General features: G+C 32.4%; 1 protein-coding gene across 2 annotated transcripts; it reads right to left on the reverse strand.

Moving 5' to 3' along the window:
• Positions 1-6181: 6181 nt before the first annotated feature.
• On the reverse strand, positions 6182-10339 carry LOC131640045 (uncharacterized). Of its 2 annotated transcripts, XR_009295130.1 has the most exons (9): positions 10148-10339; positions 9777-9933; positions 8489-8574; positions 8231-8343; positions 8057-8122; positions 7627-7730; positions 7410-7475; positions 6560-6998; positions 6182-6477 (listed from the first exon to the last, which is right to left on the reverse strand). XR_009295130.1 is itself a non-coding variant. In XM_058910459.1 (8 exons), exons 1-8 carry the CDS (start codon positions 10240-10242, stop codon positions 6627-6629), a joined length of 1059 nt encoding a protein of 352 aa, XP_058766442.1. In that variant the 5' UTR covers positions 10243-10339; the 3' UTR covers positions 6182-6626. The 2 variants fall into 2 exon arrangements, 1 of the variants encoding a protein (XP_058766442.1); XM_058910459.1 differs by having other exon boundaries at positions 6182-6998.
• Between the last annotated feature and the right edge of the window lie 243 nt (positions 10340-10582).

Below are 10582 nucleotides of genomic sequence, written 5' to 3' on the forward strand. Positions count from 1 at the left end.
CTTCTCTCTTTCTCTTCTTTCACCAAATGACTCTTCTAATTTTCTATTTTCTCAATTTCCCTTGTTTTGTTGAACTTACTAAATTATTATTACTAATGGTCTCTAATTAGCACATCTCACTTCCTAACACTAACACTAAGTTAGGCCCAATAGTTAATAGTCTAACCATGTCGTTACTACTAATTTCTAGTAAATTAATATAAAACCAATTAATCACATAATTAACACATAAATCACACAACACACAATAAAATAGATAATTTAAATAAAAACGGACATTACACGTTCCACACTTCAAAAAAATTCCATAAAATAGGGCACGAGTAAACAACTTCTCCAGCCACTTTCAATCCAAACCAGTCGTCCAAACTTATTTCTAAAACATCAAAGGGTAAGAACCAATCAGAATCCATGCCTTACAACGTCTAGAACGAGCATCCCATGACTACCATGTTCATTCATACTGATTTTTCTTATATTTTTATAATTGTTGTGTTTTAATGAAAACTAACATTTTTAATGTGTTCATAAGGTGGATTAGAACAGGTTTAATGTATCACATGTAAATCTTAGGACCTAAATCTCAATATGCCATTGTTAGGGTTCAAGGGGCTGTGAGCTTCAAATCAGACAATCCATGGGGTTTTAAGCCAAACTAATGCCATTTTTGAACTCAGGGTGAAAATTTAAACAAGATAGGGTATTCCTTTGTTTGATTTGATGCGTTTTTTGTAGTTTTTAAATTGCCAAGATTTGCTACGAAAAACTGTAGCAAAACCGTAGCAAAATTATGGTAAATTTATAGCTAATTTTAGGTTAAATAAATGGAAGGGACAATGAATAGTATTTTATGTGTCAGATATCAATTTTGTCCAAAAGAATCTCATTTGTTTAAGAATAATGAAATATCTCGAGGGAACCACGAATGTAGGTCCACAGTATCCCAAAAGAAGTCTATGTGAATTGGTAGGATGTTTAGGTTCCAATTATGCAGTACGCGAAACTGATAAAAAAAGGACAAGTAGAACGTGTCATATCTTAGGAAATAATATAGTCTCTTGGCCTTGCAAAAAGTAAGCATATGTTTCCTTAAGTAATGCTGAAGTGGAGTATATAGCTATTGGAAGTCGTCGTGCTCAAGTACATTGGTTGAAGCAACAATTATATGACTATAGTTAAAACCTAGGATGCATTCCTCTAAGATTTGATAATACTAGTGCAATAAATCTAACCAAAAATCTAGCTATGCATTCTAGACCCAAACACATAGATATTTGACATCATATTTTAAGAGACCGTGTACTTAAAGGAGGTGTAGAAATTACATTTGTTGACACTCATGATCAGTTAGTCAACATTTTTATAAAATCTTGGGAAAAAGATCCTTTCTTCAAAATAATAAGAGATTTGAGAATTTTGGATGATATATGTGTTTGAATCAATGTTCATCTACTACACGTATTGATTTCTAAATCAAAAGCATTTCATACTCCTCATCAACCATCATCAGGTACATAGCTTATTTCATATATTTCTGTATTATTTAATATGTACGAATGTATGAAAATATGTGATCAATTATGTTTGTACATGTACACGTATTGATTTCTAAATCAAAAGCATTTCATACTCCTCATCAACCATCATCAGGTACATAGCTTATTTCATATATTTCTGTATTATTTAATATGTACGAATGTATGAAAATATGTGATCAATTATGTTTGTACATGTACACGTATTGATTTCTAAATCAAAAGCATTTCATACTCCTCATCAACCATCATCAGGTACATAGCTTATTTCATATATTTCTGTATTATTTAATATGTACGAATGTATGAAAATATGTGATCAATTATGTTTGGACTTGTATTATTAAAATGGCATGTTTACTCAAACTATGCTCTCTTATGTATTTTAAATCATGTATATTACACAAAAATATATTTTATTATGCCTTATTATATGTGTGTTATGTTAACATATATGTTGTAGAATATTATTACAAATATTCTTATGAATATTTTTGTATCATATATATTACTTTCCTTATTTATTTATTTCTATTTTTAATTGTTAGTATCCTGTAATTAATGTAGGATCCCTATAATTATTGTTGGACTTTATCTCTACCTCTATCACACACACACACACAGAGAGAGAGAGAGAGAGAGAGAGAGAGAGAGAGAGAGAGAGAGAGAGAGAGAGAGAGAGAGAGAGAGAGAGAGAGAGAGAGAGAGAGAGAGAGAGAGAGAGAGAGAGAGAGAGAGAGAGAGAGATCATTGCATAAATCAATACAATTGAAAATTATTCTTCTCTCATTTGTTTCAACGTGGCATCAGAGCATATTTTTGTAACTCGCGCCTCTGATTCACAATGGCTGACAGTTCCTCAATCAATAATAAAGTGGAGAATAATATTCCCAAAAACAATTTTCCTCCAAAGCAAAAGCATAAAGGTGTTCATGGCGATTCTCATTCAATCTAAATCACCTCTTTCCTACTTAATGGGTCTAACTATTTATGATGGTCTCAATCTGTCCAGATGTATATTTGAGGCAAAGGTAAAATAGGATACCTCGCCGGTGATTGAACTGAGCCAAATTTAAGTGATCGACAACATGATACGTGGGATGCTGAAAATTCCATGGTGATGGCATGGTTAGTAAACTCCATGGAAGAATAAATCAGTGGTAAGTATATGTGTTATTCTACAACAAAAGAACCACTGTGAAGTTTGGAAGAGATGTATTCCAATTTGGGAAATAAATCTTAGACTTGTGAACCCACCTTGAAGGTTAGATAAATTCAGCGAGGAATTGATAATGACATAAAATACTTCCATTCATTGAAGCGAGTTTGGCAGGACCTTGATCTCTTTAGTACTTACAAGTGAAAGTCAATCGAGTATTCCAAACACCATCAGGAAACAACGGAAGAAGGCAAGATATTTTAGTTTCTTGTTATCCTCAATGAGGATCTTGATGAAGTCCGTGGAAGAATTATTGGAAGAGCTTCCCTATTTTCACTTGACAAAATTTTTGCTGAGGTTAGAAGGGAGGAAACCCGCAGGAGCTTGATGATGGGAAATGAAAGCCCTTGAGAAAAATGGTACTTGAAAAATTGTTGAGAGATAGGGAGGCAAGAAGCCATTTGGATGAAAATGAATCTATATTGTAAATTACAAATCACATGGCACTCTTGACTATTACAAGGCAAGACTAGTGAAAAAAATTATGCTTAAACATATGACATTAATTACAAAGAGATATTTGTACCAACGACAAAGATGACTAATATATGAATCTTATTATCTCTTGATGTTTTTCTAGATGGGAATTACAACAAATTGATGTTAAATATGCTTTTTTCCCTGGAAACATAAATGAATAAATGTATATGAAGATTCCATCCATCTGATTTAAGTAGCACATGTGGATCCAACAAGGTGTGTCAATTGATGAAGGCCTTTATATGGACTAAATAAATCTTCTCACGCATGGTTTGGAAGATTTGCAAAGGCAATGTTGTGTTTGGGCTTTAAACAAAGTTAAGGAGATCACATTTTGCTTTTTAAATATACACAAGGAGTGAAATGAACTATACTTCTTACTTATGTTGAAGATATCATTGTTACATGAGATGATTTGACTGAGAGACAACCACTTAAAAAGAAATTCTCAACAAAGTTTAAAATGAATGACCTTGGAAAACTCAAGTACATCTTGAGAATTGAGGTATCCTATTCAAATAAAGGTTTTTTATCTTTCAAAGAAAATATGTCATTGATCTTTTGCAGGACATGGAAAAACTTGAATGTGAACCTACTAGTGTTCCTATTGAAAAAAAAACATAAGATGAACTATATGGGGAAAAGTGTCAAAGTTCACAAGAGACAATATCAAAGGTTAGTGGAAAAGTTGATTTACTTAGCACAAATTATATCGGATTTAACATATGCAATTAGTGCGTATGGAAAGCCAATTCATGCATGATTTGAGAGTGAAAAACTTGCAAGTTGTTGACAGTTTTCTACAATATCTCAAAACAACTCCAAGGAAATGACTATTGTTTAAAAGAGGTGAAAATATAACTACAGAGGTTTTCATGATGTTAACTATGATAATTCATTGATTTATAAAATATCTACTTCATGGTAATGTGAAAATCTTGTTACTTGGACGAGTTATAAACAAAGTGCAGTTGTTATTTAAAGCACTAAAACATAATTTAGAGTTAAGACATTAGGAATTTATGAACTATTATAAATTAAACAAATAATACATAATTTAAAGATACAATGTGAAGATCCTATGAAGTTGTTTTATGACGAAAAATTGACCATCATATATGACGAAAAATTGACCATCATAATTGCACATAACTTAGCTCCGTATGGCATGACAAAACACATTAAGATTGATCGACATTTTATTATAGAAAAGTTGGATAGTGGATTAATAATTGTTGCTTACATATCTTCTGGGCATTAGTTGACAAATGAATTAACAAAGGATTTACCAATTGAACAATTCAACCAACTTACTTACAAATTCAAAATGATTGATATTCATTCACGGAGATGTTGTAAATATTAAACTTTAAATAATAATCTATATACATGATACATCAAATATTCAATTAACTTTAAAAAAATTAAAAGTGATGAGATAGAGTATTAAATTAATTTTTCTACAAAAATTTAAAATTTTAAGCATTAAGCAAAACCAAATATTAACGAAAAAAAAAAAAATGCAAACTTTCATTGATTTTGTGATTGAACCGAAAGTTTGTGACATTCCAAAAAAAAATTGAAAAGAAAGTTCGGAGGTTCAACTAGTAACATGACATACTAACAATTTACATATAAAAAGAAAGTGTCACTAACACTTTGTTTTCAAGACTCATTTTACATTCACTCTTTTTTTTTCTTTTAGTAACTTAATAGTTAAAATTTTACTTTTTAAAATGAATAAGTAGAATATGGTGAGCTTAAACTCGTACTCCTTCAATAAAATATTCGTGCATAATTTTCAATTGAACTATCTTAACGAAACTCTATCGCTCACTTTTTTTAATTAGATGGAATTAATATGAATCTCACCCTTTAAAATCATCAAATGGTGAGGTCCATACAAATTTTATCCAATAAATAAATAAGTATAAAAAGAGAATGATTTTTAATTCATGGAAACAAAAAAGAGTATATCAACTCTCAAGATCAAAAGACCAATTGAGAGGAGGAGCCTCCCAAAAGAAGAAATTATTTTAACTCTAACCCTAAAGCTCATTATATGATCATAACTATCAAGCCTACTCCCCTTAATGATGACAGCCACAGCCCTAAACTAATAAAGAAATATAAAGAAACTTCATCGAAGCATTATTTATTTGCACACTAGAATTATTCCGAAAGCATTAAGATTGTAATAATTGTTGCCATAATGACCATTAAAATGATGAATAACATACCTTTTCCACATGCTATATAAGAGTTTAGTATTATGTCATGTTACACAACATTTTACAAAACTACAGTTGCTGCAAACATGTTCAAGAGAGGTTCTATCACCATATCAATGTTCTCAAATTCTAACCTATTGGTTGGATTGTGCCGTCCACGAAGGCGGCTTCGGCGAAGGAGAGGAAGCAGTGTTCGGCTAGGGAACAAGCGACGATGTTTCAGCCTTAGATCACGTTCTGTTGTGCAATGGGGTGTCATGGTTCCTTTTAGGATGTTGAAGAAGATCATTATGGAAATTGCACCAAAGGGACATTGGATTGAGGCTTATTGTTGGTCTCTGCCACTTCTACGTCCCCAACTATTTCCCCTTTGTTAAATACAATCTCAAAATTGCGAAAACAGAAAGAAAGAAAAGAGTGTGTAAGTTGTAATCAGAACATTCCATGCCTTATTGATCTGCTTTGAGAAAGAATCTTCCTATATATATACACTTTGATTTGTAATCCATCATGTAAAATGACCAAGGAAAATAAAGTTGTAATTGGTCATGGATAACTATAAAGTGTGATCCCTGTAAAAATAACTAAAAACTATGAATTGTGATTATTGATTTGGTTATTAAACAGTCACGTCTTAGTAAAGGCAAAACTCATTCAAATCTATTATTAAGAGAAAATTATTAAAGTCTTGTTAAAACAGGGACATCAAATACAAGGACGCATATTCGAACCCGCGACTTCCCACTTATTCACCTTTAAGTAAATTAAGAGTGTAAATTAAGAGTATGCAAGGACATCACAACAACATTAACACTTCAAATAGACAACAATACATCACAACGTTAACACTTCAAATAGACAACAGTTATCTGCAGCACATTCATAAAATACTGAAAACGAACATAAACCATTGGCTACAGAAAAACCTTGCAAGACAATGTAGTTTGCTGGATATGGTGTTCAACTAAAACCTGATCTAGATAGGAGATGCAACAGCTACAAGAAAACGGTTCTACATAATTTACACAAATACAGAACATTACAAATTAGCAATCTTTGAGTTCGAGCTAGATCAAAAACTTGTTAGATATTACCTTTTTCCGAAGTAGGAAAATACGGTTGGTTGTTTATCATAAGCTGTCTTCAAAACCTTGTTAGATATTACCTTTTTCCAAAGTAGGAAAATAAGGTTGGTTGTTTATCATCAGCTGCCTTTGCCTTTTCCTTTTTCTTTGCCGGGTTTGCACTTGACTTATCATTATTTGCTAAAGACGGTTTCAAATCTGATGAAATAGCTTCATATTCACGTTTGATTGGGAGCTTGGTTACATTTTGAGAAGGGGGGGAACCACTAAATTTTATGTCACTTTCACCCTCCTCTGTTTTAGCTTCTTCGATGAGGTCTTTCGTTTGTTCGGTTTTGACAGGTTCGTGACGTAATGTTTTATGCTCTGGCTTTGTGTCTTCATCTTCAGCTACCTTTCTTGAAAAGAACTTAGATATTGGAGTGTTTCCTTCTGTCTTTACCTGAATCTGCCAAACATGGCATGTTGCAAAGTAAAGGTTTTCAATATTGAGGATAAAGTCCAACAACAATCTTTCAAATCATGTACACATATTGAGCAACAGCAAATATAGATTCGATCGACTCAGTAAGAACATTTAATCTAAACGCACGCACGCATAAAAGCCAAAAAAGCATAAATCATCCTCAACAAGAACTTTTGAGTGTGGCATTCATTAAAGTGTTAAATTGTTGGCATTCATTTTTCCAATTTTAAAATCTATGCATCAAGGAACAAACAAGAACAAAGATATAAGCAGATGGCCTTGCAGGTTCAGATGAAAAATGTGATATCTTCATCGGAGTAATAGGTTGGACTCAATAAGCTAAGAAAAACGCTAGATGCAAAGCAACATTAAGGGAAAGTTCAATTGTCATACCTCCTTTATACACTCAGGCCCATTAAACGATGGCTTGCCCATGGCAGGTGTTACAGGGTACCACGCCTGAAGATTAAAATATTGGCAAAAGCTATGAATACAGTCTTACTAAACTTGTAAAGCCTTAATATCAGAACATATAATAAAACAAGGAAGTTCAACACTAACGAAGAAAGTAGTAATTTAGTGTTAATTTTTTCTACCACAAAGCTCATACCAAATCAGATTCTTCATATGGCTTCATCACACTCTTAAAACTGGAAGCGCTGCTTAGCCAGGTATCAGTTGAATTCTTGTCTCCCAAAATAACAGGCATCCTGTCTAAAGACACATTTGAAGTACATTTTAGGTATTTTTACCGAAATAATACACGGTCACTCAAATACAGTGTATATTTGGGTAGTCACCCTCAATTGGTAAAATGATGGCTTGCCCATTTAAGGGGCACACAATTCCCCTCGGTAGGTTTATAATCTAACAGATCACGAATATCCCGTGCCAAAATATAAGGGCCGTGAGGGGGTTTAAAATATCCGCGACAGTTTATTGTTAAACTAAACAAACAAGTCATCTTTAATATTCTTTTCAGAGTCAATAGTATCAACCTGAAACTATCTTGGCATGTCAATATTGAATGCATGACTCACCATGAAGCCACTGAAAAGCTGAAGAGGAAGAGGTCGTAACAATAGTAAATGTGTATATTATTTCACCTGCAGTTAAGAATATTTACATTAAAATTAACAACTGTACAAAGATAGATTAGCATGATCTTTCATGCAGAAAAATATCAATTTCCAACATTATGTAGAAATTCTTACCTTCAAAATTTTGCCATGAGTCATAAAGAGCAGCAAAAACAAGAGGTCGTCCATCTTTGAAGTGAATATAATAAGGCTGTTTCTTTGAACCATCTTTTTTCCACTCATAAAAACTTAAACATATACTTAAAGTAATTAATTCAAAGAACTGAACTTAAAGTTGATAATAAGACGATAATAGACCGTCTATTTTAGACGTAATAGGCAAAATCATTAGGAAACTTAGACAACTGCAGAACATTAGGAAATTAAACACACCCTTCTACTGCAACAAGGCATCTGTTTTTAGGAAGTAGGCGACGGAATGAAGCTTTCTCATCAATGGATTCAGATCGAGCATTAAACTGCAGAACATAACACGAATCAAATCAGACTAAGTATTCCATTAGAAAGGATTATATTTTATAGTAGCGGCATTGTAGCGTACAAACTGCAATAGAAAAATATGAAATCAGCTAATGCATATCATATAATTTGGTTTTAATATGTTTCTAGTCCAAGAATTTTCCATTTGGTCCTCCATTTTCAATTGTTTTTTTTCCCACGCAAGTTCTCTATAAACTATTTTTGGCATAATTTCACTATTGAGTGCACATGTGGCATACAAAACAATATACAATTTGATAAACAAAAATAGTTTAGACTAGAGGACTTGTTTGGAAATCGTGATATTATTGAGGGACCAAAAACTTAATCAAGGGACCAAACTAAAGCCACCAACCAATATGCAAAAATAAATTGTGCAGATTCCTTAGAAAAAAATGAGAAACCTATAAAATCAAAAATAACTTATGGAGTATTAAGCCATGTGATGTTGGTCCATGTAAAATGCAACTATTTAACTTCTTATCTTAGCTTCTTAGTAAGATTATCCTTTTAACAATAAACTAATTAGTAATTCATATTATCAAGATTACCTATTTAAACACAAATGAAGTTACTCTAATCATGCATCCACTCAGAAGTTTTGGCTAAAGATTTACCACTGGTTTTCTTCCTTCAAGTTCACTATCCCCAAAGAAAAAGCATATTAACAACAAAAACTGTCACTAAGGTCTATGTTGGAGAGCCCAAGGAACGCTGGGAGCGTCAATGGGATAAACATCCAGAACCCGATGAGATTATGACAGTCTCGTATTCACTAGGTGAGTCACGCTTCATGGATAAAAGGATGCAATAATACTATAGTATGAATCATGTCTATTGAAACCAAAGAAGAGAGAAGGCAAAAAATATATAAACCTGGAATTCATAAGTACCCTTTTCCTTTCTTTTATACCGTTTTATTTTCACTTCAACTAAGAAACACGATAGAGTATACATTCAATACTTCCCTTACTATTTTCTAGTACGAATTTTTTCAAACAAATTCAAAATTTAAAATTAAAAAAAAAAAACATTAATATACCAAATCAAACACTATTATTATCATTGTTTTTGAAAATGCATTCTCCCTAACTATCCTTCTATCGTCTCTCTATCACAATTACTCATTATGCACTTCTCATTTTTTGTCAACAAAATTCTAAAATGAACACAAATTTACCATTTTGTAATGATCAGGTTTGTCTGTTTTCTTAGTGAAACTTGGGATTAAACCCCATTTCATACAATGAACAACATGGCCTTCACTCTCAGCTGCTTCATCTCTCCGAACAACCGGCATGTTGAATCCCGGAGACACATTATTCGACGGCACATACCTAGCCACAAAATCACAAAAATCCTATAAATCACGGACACCAGAAACACTACACAGATAATAATTAAAATAAATAAATAAATCAAACGTAATCACAGATTCATAGTGTTGAAAGCAAAACCTAGTTCTATAATAAGCAGTTGCAACTTGCAACTTGAGAAATTGATATTAGGATTCAAATGAAGTTGGAAGTGAAGAGATGAGAATCTGGTTACCGGTCGATATGGAGAAAGCGGGTAGGAGCGGTGGTACGGTGGCAGGCTCTGGGAATGTCATCGGCTCTCAGACTGCAACGAGTTCTTCCGCACATTTTTTTTCTTTCTCTCGCTGATTTTGATGGGTTTTTTACTTTGGTTGAGGCGGGAAGGGGAAGTTCCAGAGACAAAGGTAAGGAAAGTACTACAAAGGGTTCTCTTGAACCGGTTCAATCGGGAATAGTAACTAGACTTTGAACCGGTTCTCTTGAAATTTTTTATATTTTTTAATTGAATTTTTAAATATTATATATATATATATATATATATATATATATATATATATATATATATATATATATATATATATATATATATAATTTTGAACATGCAAAGTTTATTTTTTTATAGTTTATAATTTATGTGAAAAAGTATAACTAATTTGGATAAGTGAGT

This window comes from Vicia villosa, unplaced genomic scaffold (genome assembly GCF_029867415.1).
Source record: "Vicia villosa cultivar HV-30 ecotype Madison, WI unplaced genomic scaffold, Vvil1.0 ctg.002913F_1_1, whole genome shotgun sequence".
In the NCBI taxonomy this organism is placed as follows: domain Eukaryota; kingdom Viridiplantae; phylum Streptophyta; class Magnoliopsida; order Fabales; family Fabaceae; genus Vicia; species Vicia villosa.